Genomic DNA, 14,797 nt, shown 5'->3' with positions numbered 1-14,797 from the left:
TGATTTGAGAGGTTAAAATCTGCAGAATGGATGTAAACATGTAAAGATGTGTTACGTGAAGCCATTGGTGACAGAAAGCTTAATCAAATTATCCAAAATATTTCATGAACAAACACATTTAGGGGCAGAGGTTATGTAGTAACATATGAAGCAACTTAAAAATGACAATGTTCCAGTTCTTTTGATGGTGCAGGTTTATTGCAAGCTTAAAACCCAAACAAACTGAACTCATTTAAGGTTTACTGACAGCACAGTACAAACCAGAACAACTTTCATGAGGTTGGTAACTCTCTTGGGAAACATTTTGAGTTCCTCTAAGGCTTTTACTGAATAATTAGGTTAAGGCTATAAAAAAACTATAAAACAGCTAAATATAAACATTATAATAAATATATAAATATATGAAGATAGATACTTCACAATTGCCATTTGTTATAAATAAGTAATAAAAGTCTGAATGTTTTATCTAACAATGTAAAGTCACAATGAAAAATGCTGAAAACAGTATATATTAAAACACTGAAAATGTAAATATGCTCTATGATGATAAAAAAACAGTAGAACAATAAAAAATATACTTAACACACAATAAATTAGTTATTTTAAAATCCCTGAGATGCAATTGTGTTAAATCGCAACAGTTATTAACCTTAATAAAACTGTATTGAACTATACAATGCAGTTGTTTAAACACCATTAGTCTATTTGGCTTGTTTTTCTTTCAAGCGTATTCTCAGTGCAGTAGGTAATTGAGGTGTGAAGACCTTCATTTGACAGCTGCATACTTGTCTCTATAGGCCAGTAACACGTGCAGTGGACTGGGCACAAAGCGTTCTGCCTTCATTTCTGCCTCGTGTTTTTGAGCACGTACATTGCGGTTCTGCTGGCAACTGAAGCTCCAGGCTTTCAAGCTAAAAACGGAGAGAGGTTTATATGAATTTCATTGCAACAGACAAGCCTGAATGAAGTTTGGAGAATTCCTACCAGTACAAACGCCTCTCCTTCTTGGGCAAGATGTGCCATAGATTGGCTAACTCTTTGGTGACTGTAGTGGACGGGATGCCAGGATAGGACCTGTTCCAACATAATATCAAAAGTCTGCCATTGTATATTCAAATATATTTAAATTGTCTAATACTTGTTTTATCATTGAAATAAGAAACACCTGATATATAATTTTCTGTTAATTCGGCAGAACATGATGAAGCCATTCACACATTTCTTCTTAGGGTTTGGCTGTGTTGTAACACGTCCTCTTCTTGAAGTGTGCCTGTGTGAACACACTTTTCTTGCTCTTTTCAGAGGAACAAGTTGTTTTGGGGTCTCATCTTCAGAGCTGATGTTCTCTTCCTCACTCTTGAAGGACAGATTGCTGCTACTTCCAGCACTCATGACAATCTGCCAATTTGAAGAACAGAGAAGATAACATAAATAAGAGAGCTCACTGTAAAACAGTATCTCACTAATCTAATATACAATAGGGGTCCAAAAGTCAACCAGTGAACATGCTTCTATTTTTTCTAATTCCAATTTTGTCATTGCTATTTTCAGCGTAACATTTTTAGTGGAATGTTGACCGTCTGTACAAAGGAATCACATGATTAGTGTCACAAAGTTGCATTATGTTTCTTGGTTTTACATTTTTGAAATGTAAAACAGCTTAACCCTCAAAGACCCAAGCATATTCATGATGTATTTATTCACTCTTAAAAATGTCTTTATGAAACCATTTTTTTTGGCAGAATTTACATTGGATTATAATTTGGAATATGTTGCATAACTGAAATGCTGGTTTACATTTAGGGTTGCAAAATTTCACCATTTTCAATACATAAAATTGTGAGAATGTACCACAAATGTATTTGTAAAATACTATACTTAAACCAGTAAAGATACAGTCAAGAAACATTATTTGTCTATTTAAATACTGTAACAAATATTCTTATCAAAGCATATTTTAAATATAATGTTTTAATTAGAGTATTGTTATTGGTACTGTTATATCAATGAGACAATAATGATGACACAGTAAAAAAAACTGATTTAAAAAAAAAATTAAATTTTTTTTACCATTTTTGGAATGTGCTCCATTGTGTAAGAACAGAATACAAAAGTTTGACTCTTCATGCCCAGCATTGTATTTTTGCGACAAAAATGCAAGAAAAATTATCTCAAATGTATACACCATAGACTATATAAAGGTATATACGTTCAAAATGTCAGGGTATGTAAGCCTTTTTCCATCACTGTAGAAACACTTATTTAGTGAAAGTATTATATTCTTGCTATATACAAACTTTGCTGTTCTGTTTTGCTGGGACTCTGAGGGTTTCATTGTGATCTCAGTTTTGAGTTTTGGACCCCTGTATGTGTAGGTAACAAAGGATCACAAAATTTGGCCTACTGATTCATTTACAAAGCTGCCTGGCAAACTGGGACTTTTTAAGACGGTAGAATCTGGGGTGACCCACACGTCCTCGAACAATGCTGTTAGGGTAAAAAAATATTGTTCAGTCAGCATTGCAGCAACACTGTCTTGTTTGTAATTTCACACTGTCAGTAATGTGCACATTTGGCTCCAAGCAGATTTTGCCTAACTGCCTAAAAGTTTTAAACAATACATTATTCATAAAACAACTAATGCATCTATTTAATAAATAGAGAATTTTTTTTTACAAAAGCTGTCAGTGGGGCGGTACCCTTTTAAAAGGAACTAATATGTACCAATTTGGTACAAATATGTACACTTGATGTACTAATATGTACATTTAAACTACTATTATGCACCTTTTAAGAGTAAATAAGGTACAAAGATGTACTTTTTGAAAAGGTACTGCCCCAGTGACAGCTTTTGTACCTTTTTACTGAGATTGTAGAATACTTGCTAGTCTATAATTAGTATGAATCAAATAATATACAGTATGTGTAGTCCTGTAGGGATTCTCTTTACTTTGTAGCGCCTCTCGTCCTTCTGGATGGAGAGAATGGCTCAGGCCTTGAGAAGGTGATATGAGCAGAGATGGGTTGAGAGTCAGGCTGTCTGCTTCCCGAAGAGGTGGACGCAAAGGCAGTACTGGTGTTTTTGGTAGTGTAGGGCTGAAAGGAAAACACTTTTTCCATGCAGCCGGAAAAGCTCCAAGCATGGGGTCTTTCAGAAGAATTCCTGAGCTGAAGATACAGTAAAACATAAAAATGAGTTACAAGTTTGCACACAGATACATCTCAAGCTGTCATTTCTCTATTCACTAACATAAATTAAATATCCAATATACAAACCTGGATGGAGGCGTATCCAACATATTTCTCCCTGGGCTTCCATCTTCACTTCCTGTCTGGTCTTCACAGAAACTACAGGTAGATTCAGCCTCAGTGCTCCCTGATAACAAAAGATAACCCTGAGTATCCTTTAAGTTTCAGAATGTGATTTAATTGATATCTAACACCAAAGAAAGACAAGATTTTTTTCACCTGTATTGAAAGAGGAAGTTGTGGAGTTGGAGTCTATAGAGCTTTGTGATGGCTCACTATCATCAACAGGCCACAGGTCTTTTTCCTCCGCAGTTTGGACTTCTGACAAATTGCTTTGTCTGTCACACACATGCTTGTGTTCTTGCTCCTCCACAGCATTTATGATAAATCTCTCAGAGTGTTTGCTCTGTGGGTCCCTCTTTTTGTCACTTAATCGTACTGTTTATAAATGTATACATACAGTAGTGTAAGTGAAAATAAATACCATTTTTATACAATGTAAGATTTTTTCTTTTAATTCTTTAAATACAAAGACTTCACCTGTATACTTGTTTATGCGACTGTAGGTGTACATGTTCTTGGCTTTTAGGAACTGTGGTGGTGTGCAGGATAATGGAGTGTCTTCACTTTCTGACTCTGATTCTGCAGACACACACACAGGCCATAGTTTTTAGTATATATCATATACTCCCTTCCATATTTCCAAAAAATTGATATACAACTTGAACTGAGCATAAATAATAAAGCAGCTGACTTCTCTCATTGTTTTCGGATAGACGGTGAGGGTGACTCTTCAGACTATGAATGTGACTCTGGTGAAATTCAAAGCACTGCAGCATGTTTATCAGGGTGTCCTGTGTACACACACATAAAATATGTTGTTTTAAATAAATATTTTTTTTAACTATATGCATTATTCATACAATGTAGCAAATGAACATTTATTTTTGTTATGTTCGTATGTTTTAACACACATACATACGTATGAGAAACACGCACACATTATTATATAACACACAGGTATTATACATTGTAAACAATAGCATTTCAAATTAATTTTTTATCAAAGCCGACTGAGTACCAATGCGTTAATTTCGCGCACTACTATTCAATGCCATATTATTTTAAAATATTTTGTAATGAGACGTAATTTATGCGGTTCGCATACTTCTTTGATAACCGATATGTCGCTTTTATTTTAAGTTTTTATTCTTTTTAAATGGATGCATATTTTCTTGTGTATGTATAGTTGCCTTACCTGAATTATTGTCTATGGAATGCACAATATAACTTACTGCGACTATTCAAGTAAATTAAATCTACTCCAACATTAACACTTTTTTAGAAAGACATTGGACAAGAAAAGAGCCAATCAGCTTCAGCGCTTACGCGGATTGGTTAACGAGAAGCATCAGACTTTCCCAGTAGGTCCTTTACACAGACCTCGTGACAATTGGTTACTGGGGTGTTTGTCCATGGCCACGTTTAATTGAACTTCAAAACTTATGTATATTTTATTTAATATTAAAACACTTTATTTAGTTTCAACCAATCCATTTGTATGCAGATTTTCGTAAAATTTTAAAACAATGTCTCCGTAGCACTGTGTTTGTACCTGGTTTGTACATCAAGAAGACCAGCATGACATAGCAACATTTCCCAACCAATGATGTGACTTGGAGGCGTGGCTGTCTCCAAAAGGAAGATCCCCATCAAGCTCTCCATAGACATAATAATTATGATGTCTATGCTTTGATTCCCATCTTTCATTCGCATAAGCAACGCCCCAAAGTTTTACGGAACCCTGTTTGAAATCCAATCCAATTTTTTTTGTCATTCCTTTTGCTGACACTAGGGGCGCACTGCATAAATTACACAAATCAGCTAAAATGTGCAAATCTGTGCGAAAGTTAATTTTAAAAAAATTGTTGTCTGTCAAAATAAAGTATTTCCCTTAAATCTCCATCTTTGAATGTTTTAAATATATATTTAAATATTTTAAACATATTATTGAATGTTGACTACATATAGCTTAATTCCTATGTTCAAGTGCATGTCAATATGAAATATATGTCGTGTTTATTTATTGTCCTGTAATCGCCGAAAGTAAGTGAGTACCGAGAGGACCCGCCAGAGTGAGCTGCGCAGATCGCTGTCTGTTCTGTCTCAATAACATCGACTGCAGAACTGAGAATACGATTATTTACAGGCTGCATCGTCAAGATGCATGTCAAGGGCGAAACAGACCGGCGTTTGTGATGGATATTCCTCAGACTCAGTCCTCTCGTCGATCAGCACTATGAGCTGGTCATTTCTGTTCATTTATTTGAAAGAGCAGTGGTGTGCCTGTGCCAGTCCCGGACTGATGCTGGTGAGTGCGTCTGTCAGGCAAAATCTGCTTTTTAGGCTCTGCATCTTTTGTGGGCACTAACAAGTTAAGCGCTTCGCTATTTAATTTTGCTGTTTGCATGAATTAATCCTGTGCTATTAATTATTTATCAATATAATTATTTTATGAGTTATTCTGTTGTATATATTAAGTGTTCTAGTTTATCAATTATTATAACTGCATGCGTGCATAAACGGGGAAAAAAAAACAGATCGAGTCTAAATGCATCAGATTATAACAATGAGTCTTAAACGTAGTTTTGATTGTTTCGTCTAAATAAGTCAGCTTTGTGGTACGATTCGTGATTTTTAACTGCTTATTGTATTTGCATTCCATGCAGGTTTAATGTTAATTTGGCATCTCTCGTAAACACAAGATGAACAGCATACGGTACAAAGCAGCGACTGTCAGGTGGAACTGTTCCGTCGCGCGCTGTGACCACGCACGCATGTGCCGCGTGCGATTACTGCTGCTGTGCTTGTGTGTGCTGGTGGCAATGACATTAACACTGGCAGTATCACTATCTAACCACCAAACCATAGAGTATGATTTGCCTCCCAAACCTCCTGACCTATTCATAGACAAGGTAAGAGGTCTACAGTCATTCAGTTTTAATGTCTTTCATTTTCTTGCGTACTTTTCAGTCATTTGTAGATGTGTTGTGGAACATAACAGTTTTTTTTTTTTTTTTTTTTTAGCTGGTTCAAGCATTATGTGGTGGAAGATGGTCATTAACTTGTCCTTAGTTGTTTGACCAGCTACCATGTTCCAAAAAACAGAATAACCAGCTGGTTTTGCTGGTCCACAGTAATACTAGCTAATAATTAACTTACACTCTTAAAAACTAAGGATTTTCATTAGGTTCCATGAAAAACATTTTTTAGGAACTGTTTACTTTATTTATACAGTGGTGGCCAAAATTATTAGAACACTAGTATTTTCACCAGCTAAAAAAATGGTTTTAAGTCAGTTATTTCTATCTTTTGCTGTAGTGTGCCAGTAGGAAACTGCCTGCTAAGCTACCTGAAAAACTATGCGCAAGTGCACCTAGGCATAGTCTCTTTGAGGGTATTCTATAGCTTTTGACCCAGGGCAAAAGCTGCTTTAAACGCAAAGGATGGTCACACCAAAAGTTTATTTAATTTAGTTAATAGAAGTTAATTGATAAAGAAAATCTTTTTATGACATTATTTTTAACAGCATCCTCATTTTACAGCATTTTTACACAAGTGCCTAAAACTTTACTGCAGCTTTGCAGGTAGGTCTCTTGAAACATCTTGGAGACGTTGCCACAGTTCTTCTGGATTTAGTCTGTCTCAGTTTGTTCTGTTTCTTCATGTCATTCCAGACAGACTGGATGATGATGATCAGATCAGATCTCTGTGTGGAGCACTGGCTGTTGTTAAACTCCTTGTGCAAACAAAAATCTCACTGGGTTACTACAATTAAGGGTAAAATGAATGTTTGGAAATGTAAACTGATATTTCCTACTGACACACTACAGCAAAAGATAGAAATAACAGACTTAAAACCATTTTTTAGCTGGTGAATTTTGGTCACCACTGTAGGTTCCTTGAGGAACCCAAAATGGTTTTTCTATGGCATCTCGAAACTCTTATTTGAGACCTTTATTTTTAAGAATATATATCAACTTTATTTGGTTACCATAATCCAAAACCATCATTTTATTTGTAATTTTGATGCAATTTTACATTACATTTGCATACAACTTATGACCATTTCCCTTATCATTAACCGTCCACGTTTACCATCTTTAACCTTTCATAGCTGAAGCACCAGCCAGGTAAACCCACTGTTGCCCAAGTGAAGTGGCTCGTCTCGCAGGTGAATTGGGAAAGACTGTGGTATTCCCATCTGCGTCCCATTCTCAATGAACGCCAGCCAGGAAGCCGCGGGAGTCGGGTTGTTCGAAAAGTGAGACACAATTGATTTAGTACTATCAGCCTGGATTTTAGTTCAGTTAAATCTCGGATCTTATTAAATATGCTATAATCTGATGTCTCATTTATTCTGTGATCCTAGCACATCTTTTCTCAACTGGATTCTCTTTCGGCGGGCTGGTCTGTAGAAGTGGACTCTTTCATCTCCGAAACCCCTCGTGGCCCTGTTAGCTTCTCTAATGTCCTGGCCGTGTTGGACCCAATGGCACCTCGCCGACTGCTTCTGGCTTGTCACTATGACTCCAAATTTATACCTTCAGATCCTAGTGACCCACAGAAGGTGTTTGTGGGTGCCAGTGATTCAGCCGTGCCTTGTGCTATGATGCTGGAACTGGTCACCGCTTTGGATCCACACCTCAAAAAGCACAAGCAGCTGGTAAGACAAAGTGTTACATCTCAGTTTCAGTTTTCAGAGGTCATTGGTTTACCAACTAAATTTGGAGACATATAGTACCACTAGCTCATAAATATACACTGTTCTGAGATGAAGAGAGTGGTTCATGTCTCTGAGGAGGTCATTTAAGCTTTTTTCAGACTTGTGAATAGCCGCAGTGCTGTAGAAGTCAGAGTCAGTTTTGTTGTTTAACTTGTAATAAAACCAAGAACTACAAAACACTGCATGACTGTAAGGGGTTTTGATAAGAAGAAAAGATCCTCACAACAACCTACATACAGTAGGAGCTGTAGAATACCAGATTTCTTGATTTTCTCATCCTTGGGGACATGCAATTGATTTTTTTTTTTTTGTTGTTGCACAGAATGAAGCATCTTCCTGTGCAGGCCAGGTGGTACACTAGGAAGATGGCCATTATTTTAAATTAATCTAAATCCTTAGTAAACAGAATCCGCAGCAACAACTCTAGGATTGGAATCATGATTGATTTTTGGGACATCTGATTCACATTTACAGAGGTTCTTTTTTTATTCTGAAGATGTCCAGGGTGACCCTGCAGTTGGTCTTCTTTGATGGAGGAGAAGCTTTTGAGCAGTGGTCTCAGACAGACTCGCTATATGGTTCACGGCACCTCGCAGACTCCATGTCCCGCACTCCTCACCCGCCGGGTTCTGAACAAACCACACTGCTGAATGCTGTGGTAAGTCAGGATCCTTGTGTATGTGTGTGTGCATTTGTTTTTAAAGGGAGAGTTTACCCAAATATTTAAATTTTGTCATCATTTACTAACCTCATGTCTTTTCAAACCTGTGACTTTCTGTTTGTGAAACACACACTAGGTCCACACAGTGAAAATCAATGGGGTCCAAAATTGACTTTCATTGTATAGATCAAAGCATTCTTCAAAATGTCTATTATGTTCTACAGAAGACAGATAGTCATACAGGTTTGGAATAACATAAGGTTTTTCTTTTTGGTTAAACTGTCCCTTTAAGTGTCTATGAATCATAAATATATGATATTTGCAGGATCTCCTTGTTCTTTTGGACCTTATTGGTGCCCCTGATCCCATGATTGTGAATCACTTTGAGAACACAGCTCGCTGGTTTGACCGCCTTATCGGTGCTGGTGAGACTGATTTGACTTTCCATTAATGCTAAGGTATACTGGTTAATCATTAATGCCCATAAAGACTCTTAAAACTAATGTTTGATCTGCAGTGGCTTAATTTAGAGTAGACAAACTATAAACCACTTACTGTAAAAGGAAGTACCATTTATTGAGTTATCTATGTCTACATTATATGCAGCGTTTGAAATGAACACCTGCCAAATGCGGTTGAAAATCACATATGAACTCGCTAGCCAATTTGACAGATTATGTTTAATAAATGATGATTATCATATTATTTGGGTTGGCTTTTTAATGGATTTCAATGAAGGAGAGGCTTCAATATTCTGACTTTGTGAAGAAACTGATTTCTGATTGAGAACTGACAGCCTGTGTTTACCATTAAACATTAATTTTGGAGTGAGCTATATTTGGAAATGACAGTAAAAGGCTGTTTTATAAGAGAAATCACAGATTTTTTTAAAAATTATATTTTATTCTTATTCTATACTTTTGTTTTGGCTAGTAGAAGTTCTTCTGAATGGAACATTCAGTTGCAAAATTGGCTTGTGAGTGAAGAAGTTCATTTCAAGACCTGTATGTAATGATTAAAAGATAAGAAAAACAATATCAATGAAGTTCAGTGATTAATTAGCAATATTTAACAAGATGATAATGAATTATAGTTTCAACATAGACCCAGTGATGGGTAGTTTACAGTATATCCACCCTCTGATTCCTCTATTTATATTTCTGCATTTTCTAAGAGAAGAGACTTCATAATTTGGGGCTCCTGTCTTCCCATCCCAAAGAGCAGACCTATTTCATGAAGGATGTGAATATGGGGCCAGTTGAAGATGACCATACTCCTTTCCTTCAGAGAGGTAAGACCATAGATCACTTTGACAAGCAGAAATATCTATGCATACAAGCATATCGCCATTCTTATTCTTGTTCTGATTCGTTCAATTTCTCTTGTTGACTGCAGGAGTTCCAGTGCTGCACATAATCGCTACGCCATTCCCTTCCTTCCTGCACACGTTGGAGGACACGGCAGATAAGGTTCACAGTCACACTGTGGAGAATCTCACCAAAGTCCTTGTGGTCTTCCTGGCTGAGTATCTGCGGCTCTAGGATGCGATGATATTACATCCAACCACATCCGTCGTGGATCGGTCTATACCTCAGCTGCACTGCTTTCGGATATTTAATATCAGTGACTGTTCTCAGAGATGCATAACGTACTGTATACTCTCAGGCTGCCATCCTATATTCTGACATATGCTTACCGTTGGACTTTCTAACATGTTAGTCAATCGGTATCGTGCCTTCAGATAGTTTTGCTATCTAGTAATGCACTGTATAGACAAAATAATATTATTATCTGTGCCAAAAAAGGTTTACATATGTTTAGTCATCTATTCAATAACTGTGCAATAAAATCAATAGAATGCAAAGTAGATACTTCAAGCTCAGGAATGGATGTGAACCTGATGCTATATAAGAGATTACTAAACTATGCACTACAATCAAGCTCTATAATACTACAACAGTTCTGATAAACTTCTATATTTAATCTCGCAATAATTTTCTTAAGTAAGCAGTCTGTAATCTCTAGTAGCTAAATGTTCAAGCACATGTTGGTCTAGATAATATAATTTTCTAACAGAGACTGAAACGCACACTTAAGTGGCAAAAAATTCTGACTTGAGACTTGACTAGATTGGTATGCAAATGACTTGAGGCTTTTTTGAATTTGAAACTCTTTAGATCTACAATGATTTTTTCTCAGAATAATACAAAAAAATTTAGATAAAAACCCATGAAAATGAATACTAATTTATCAGTGGGCATTACAGAAAAATAACATATATCTTGTAGTGAATACAGTAAATTCATGTGAAACCCAATATATATATATATTTATTTATTATTATTTTATTTTTTTAAAGATAAGTATTATTTAATGTCCAAGAAATCCCTCAGAAATTAATTTGTAATTAAAAATATGTAAATTGTACTACAACAAACTAACCTGCAGCATTTTTAAAAAGTATTTAAAACAGAACATGGACTTAAAAAAGGACATACTGTAGACTTGAGACTTGAAAACTTGCCCTTGAAAGACTTGACTCTTGAACTCGTGAGAAAAGACTTGAAACTTGCATCAGTGACTTGAATATGTTAATATGTCTGTTTTATAGTGTGTGTGTTGTTTTTTTCTCCAGTATTTTTCAGTTGCAGATATGAAATGGGCGGATCTTATAGTCGATGTCTAAATAAAGGAGGAACATTGAATCTTGTCGGCCTTGTCTTGTGTGTCGCTATACAGCCTGGACACTAGGTGGCAGTGTTTCCGGCGCTTACAGCGTTTCATGACGTCAGCACCAGTTAGAAAACACACAGCGCAGCGGTGTTGCCAAGTCCGCAGTTTTCCCGCGGAATTGGGCCACTTTAACGCTCTTTCCGCGGGTTGAAGCGACTCCAGTAATGTGATATTTAGCCCCTGGAATGCGACTTTTATCACGGGGACTCCGCCAAAAAACGGGTATTTTACCCCGCCGGAACGCGATTTTTACCGGGAATCCCCACTGAAAAGCGATTGGGCTAGTTTTGAGCTAGTTTTGAGTAGCAATTGGGCGGGTTTTGCTGAGAAAACCTGGCAACCCTGCGAGAGCAGGTCATATCGGGAACTACAGTTACAGTTTATGTGACTGTGCTGTCATTGTCAAGACGTTTTATAACTTTACGGCTCATCAAAACGGTTTTGATGAGTCTGGGTGTTATAACAATTACCAATGACACTGCGTGCTGTATATGACAAGGTAGGGTGTTGCTGTCAGTATTTTTGAGTCTGTTCATATGAATATTACTTTGATATGTGCTGTTACAGTGTATAAGGGTCTTTGACGTGAAATTTCAAGAAGTTTTAGCAGTGTCCAATAGTGTGGCATGCTGTAAATCCAAAACCATGTTAAACATCACGTTTTATTTAGTCAGTTGTTTTGTATTACACATTTTAACTATGCAAATTAGGGATTATCTAAATATGCACTAATTTGCAAACCAGACCAGAAATCTAAACATTGGATCAAACCAGGTTCAAAGTTCTTGTCACATTTTGTTGACATTAGAGTTAAAAAAGGTGGTTTTACAGGTGGTATTTCTCCATAAATCATAAAATACTGTCAACAGCCAAAAATAAAATATATTTTCATCATGTTTTAGGAATACAATGCCTTATTAATCATTTGAATGATATATGGGACCTTCAGAATATTGATAGGAATAGAACAGTAAAGTCTGGTCTGTGTTAATGCTGTTAAAGTGGAGATTTCTAGCTCAGTGCATGAAAAGAAAAAAAAAAAGAATAATTTAGAGAAAATGCCTTGAAAGAAACTGAAATCTACAGAGGCAAATAGATGACGTGTAATAATATAAAAACGTAAGTTTATTATTTTGTGCAGTTTTCTTTCTATTAGTTGACTAATGCTGAAAAATTCAATGCATTTACTACATTGCTTCCCTTCGCAGGCTGAAGAAACCATTGTCATTCACGTCAAGACTGCTGTGAGTTTATGATCCAGCACACTATGGCGCGCCATAGCAAACTCCAGAAACAGGTCTTATCCCTGTATCGGCAGTTTCTGCGTGCAGCTCAGGACAAGCCGGGCTTCATACCGAGAATACGAGATGAATTCCGTGCCAATGCTACCATCAAGAAGACTGACGTCATGCACATAGAATATCTTTACCGGCGAGGCCAACGCCAACTCGAACTGCTTAAAGATGTAAACACTAAACAACTTGGAACATTCAGCAAGTCTAAAGAGGACAGTTGACCACTCCTAGCAACCTAGGCTATATAATAATTACTGTATTCAAATATTTTACAGAATATGTCTTGCAAAGAACAAAAGCTCGCAAATACATATTGTTTTCTGGGAAATCACCTCCATGGCTTCAGTTATTTAAATGGAAATACCAATGAGACTTTCTCTCTTCTCAGGGAAACTTGCAACATGAAGTGTTTTAGGAGTTGAAGCTAGATAAGATGATCCCATTCAAGTTTTTAATGTTATTTATGCGCGTTAACTGGCAGAACCATATTTTTTGCTGCTATATCAGTATTCTCATTTTTTTTTAAGTGTGTCTACTAGATGTATTATGTACTGTTAGGGTCAATATAATGAAGTGTTTAAAGATCATATCTGTTGGCACTACATTTCTGAAATGATTCAACACAATTAAACTAATTTATTTTTTTCTGCTATAGTGCCTCTGTCCTGTTGAAATAATAGTTGATGTTACCAGTTGTATTTTGTCTATGGGTTAACATTGTGGTAAAACTATGAAAGTAAAAAATATTGTGATGTTTAAATAATGTAAAGCTTGACTTGTCCTAGTGCTTAAATGGTTGTACAATACATTTGTGTATTGTAAAAATATTAGGGAAAAAGTAAACAAATTAGAAAAGTCATAAAGTTTTTAGTCTGAATTTAGTAATACCCTATAGCATATAGTTGTGTTCACCCAGGAGATTTACTCATCTTCATATTTTTTTCCGAACTGAAGAACATGAGGACTAGAAATGTCACCATTTACTTTCATTGTATGGAAAAAATTGCAACGAAAGTGAATGCAGACCTTCGTCTCCTTTTCTAAACAAGTTTAGAATGGCACGAGACTGAGCAAATGAAGACCCTACAGAAGATAGACTGATGAATCCCTTTAAACAATGAATGGTGCACACTATATATTATAGTACATAATATACAGTGAGGAAAATAAGTATTTGAACACCCTGCTATTTTGCAAGTTCTCCCACTTAGAAATCATGGAGGGTCTGAAATTGTCATCGTAGGTGCATGTCCACTGTGAGAGACATAATCTAAAAAAAAATCCAGAAATCACAATGTATGATTTTTAACTATTTATTTGTATGATACAGCTGCAAATAAGTATTTGAACACCTGAGAAAATCAATGTTAATATTTGGTACAGTAGCCTTTGTTTGCAATTACAGAGGTCAAACGTTTCCTGTAGTTTTCACCAGGTTTGCACACACTGCAGGAGGGATTTTGGCCTCCTCCACACAGATCTTCTCTAGATCAGTCAGGTTTCTGGCCTGTCGCTGAGAAACACGGAGTTTGAGCTCCCTCAAAGATTCTCTATTGGGTTTAGGTCTGGAGACTGGCTAGGCCACACCAGAACCTTGATATGCTTCTTACAGAGCCACTCCTTGGTTATCCTGGCTGTGTGCTTGGTCATTGTCATGTTGGAAGACCCAGCCTCGACCCATCTTCAATGCTCTAACTGAGGGAAGGAGGTTGTTCCCCAAAATCTCGCAATACATGGCCCGGTCATCCTCTCCTTAATACAGTGCAGTCGCCCTGTCCCATGTGCAGAAAAACACCCCAAAGCATGATGCTACCACCCCATGCTTCACAGTAGGGATGGTGTTCTTGGGATGGTACTCATCATTCTTCTTCCTCCAAACACGTTTAGTGGAATTATGACCAAAAGTTCTATTTTGGTCTCATCTGACCACATGACTTTCTCCCATGACTCCTCTGGATCATCCAAATGGTCATTGGCAAACTTAAGTCGGGCTGGACATGTGCTGGTTTAAGCAGGGGAACCTTCCGTGCCATGCATGATTTCAAACCATGACGTCTTAGTGTATTACCAACA

The 14,797-nt window shown here is 36.7% G+C and overlaps 3 protein-coding genes across 4 annotated transcripts; 2 read left to right on the top strand and 1 right to left on the bottom strand.

The window, feature by feature from the left end:
• Positions 1–755: 755 nt before the first annotated feature.
• Positions 756–5,020, bottom strand: LOC131528207 (uncharacterized). 2 transcript variants are annotated; one of them, XM_058757212.1, is made up of 10 exons: positions 4,865–5,020; positions 4,004–4,103; positions 3,790–3,891; positions 3,469–3,687; positions 3,277–3,376; positions 2,951–3,168; positions 2,405–2,487; positions 1,166–1,398; positions 985–1,074; positions 756–911 (listed from the first exon to the last, which is right to left on the bottom strand). In XM_058757212.1, exons 2-10 carry the CDS (start codon positions 4,086–4,088, stop codon positions 767–769), a joined length of 1,275 nt encoding a protein of 424 aa, XP_058613195.1. In that variant the 5' UTR covers positions 4,089–4,103; positions 4,865–5,020; the 3' UTR covers positions 756–766. The 2 variants fall into 2 exon arrangements, with proteins under 2 accessions (XP_058613195.1, XP_058613194.1); XM_058757211.1 differs by lacking the exon at positions 4,865–5,020 and adding an exon at positions 4,508–4,590.
• A 311-nt stretch (positions 5,021–5,331) lies between these two features.
• Positions 5,332–11,401, top strand: qpctlb (glutaminyl-peptide cyclotransferase-like b). The gene is made up of 8 exons (XM_058759350.1): positions 5,332–5,620; positions 5,979–6,224; positions 7,427–7,573; positions 7,682–7,975; positions 8,532–8,693; positions 9,022–9,121; positions 9,871–9,987; positions 10,092–11,401. The coding sequence occupies exons 2-8, from the start codon at positions 6,015–6,017 to the stop codon at positions 10,235–10,237; spliced, it is 1,176 nt and encodes a 391-aa protein (XP_058615333.1). The 5' UTR covers positions 5,332–5,620; positions 5,979–6,014; the 3' UTR covers positions 10,238–11,401.
• A 126-nt stretch (positions 11,402–11,527) lies between these two features.
• Positions 11,528–13,374, top strand: sdhaf1 (succinate dehydrogenase complex assembly factor 1). The gene is made up of 2 exons (XM_058759351.1): positions 11,528–11,928; positions 12,638–13,374. Exon 2 carries the CDS (start codon positions 12,682–12,684, stop codon positions 12,943–12,945), a length of 264 nt encoding a protein of 87 aa, XP_058615334.1. The 5' UTR covers positions 11,528–11,928; positions 12,638–12,681; the 3' UTR covers positions 12,946–13,374.
• Positions 13,375–14,797: the final 1,423 nt, after the last annotated feature.

Source organism: Onychostoma macrolepis, chromosome 21, assembly GCF_012432095.1.
Source record: "Onychostoma macrolepis isolate SWU-2019 chromosome 21, ASM1243209v1, whole genome shotgun sequence".
Lineage (NCBI taxonomy): Eukaryota > Metazoa > Chordata > Actinopteri > Cypriniformes > Cyprinidae > Onychostoma > Onychostoma macrolepis.
The sequence above is the reverse complement of the archived record's forward strand: the minus strand, read 5'-3'. Positions and strand labels throughout refer to the sequence as shown.

Excerpts from the sequence above, each read along its gene's own strand:
- LOC131528207 (XM_058757212.1), bottom strand. The coding sequence starts at position 4,088 with ATGCTGCAGTGCTTTGAATTTCACCAGAGTCACATTCATAGTCTGAAG. Across the intron at positions 1,075-1,165 it reads AACAGAAAATTATATATCAG|GTCCTATCCTGGCATCCCGT; the intron begins GTGTTTCTTATT and ends ATGTTGGAACAG. Across the intron at positions 912-984 it reads AAGGAGAGGCGTTTGTACTG|CTTGAAAGCCTGGAGCTTCA; the intron begins GTAGGAATTCTC and ends CTCCGTTTTTAG.
- qpctlb (XM_058759350.1), top strand. The coding sequence starts at position 6,015 with ATGAACAGCATACGGTACAAAGCAGCGACTGTCAGGTGGAACTGTTCC. Across the intron at positions 9,122-9,870 it reads TGACCGCCTTATCGGTGCTG|AGAAGAGACTTCATAATTTG; the intron begins GTGAGACTGATT and ends GCATTTTCTAAG. Across the intron at positions 9,988-10,091 it reads TACTCCTTTCCTTCAGAGAG|GAGTTCCAGTGCTGCACATA; the intron begins GTAAGACCATAG and ends TGTTGACTGCAG.
- sdhaf1 (XM_058759351.1), top strand. The coding sequence starts at position 12,682 with ATGATCCAGCACACTATGGCGCGCCATAGCAAACTCCAGAAACAGGTC.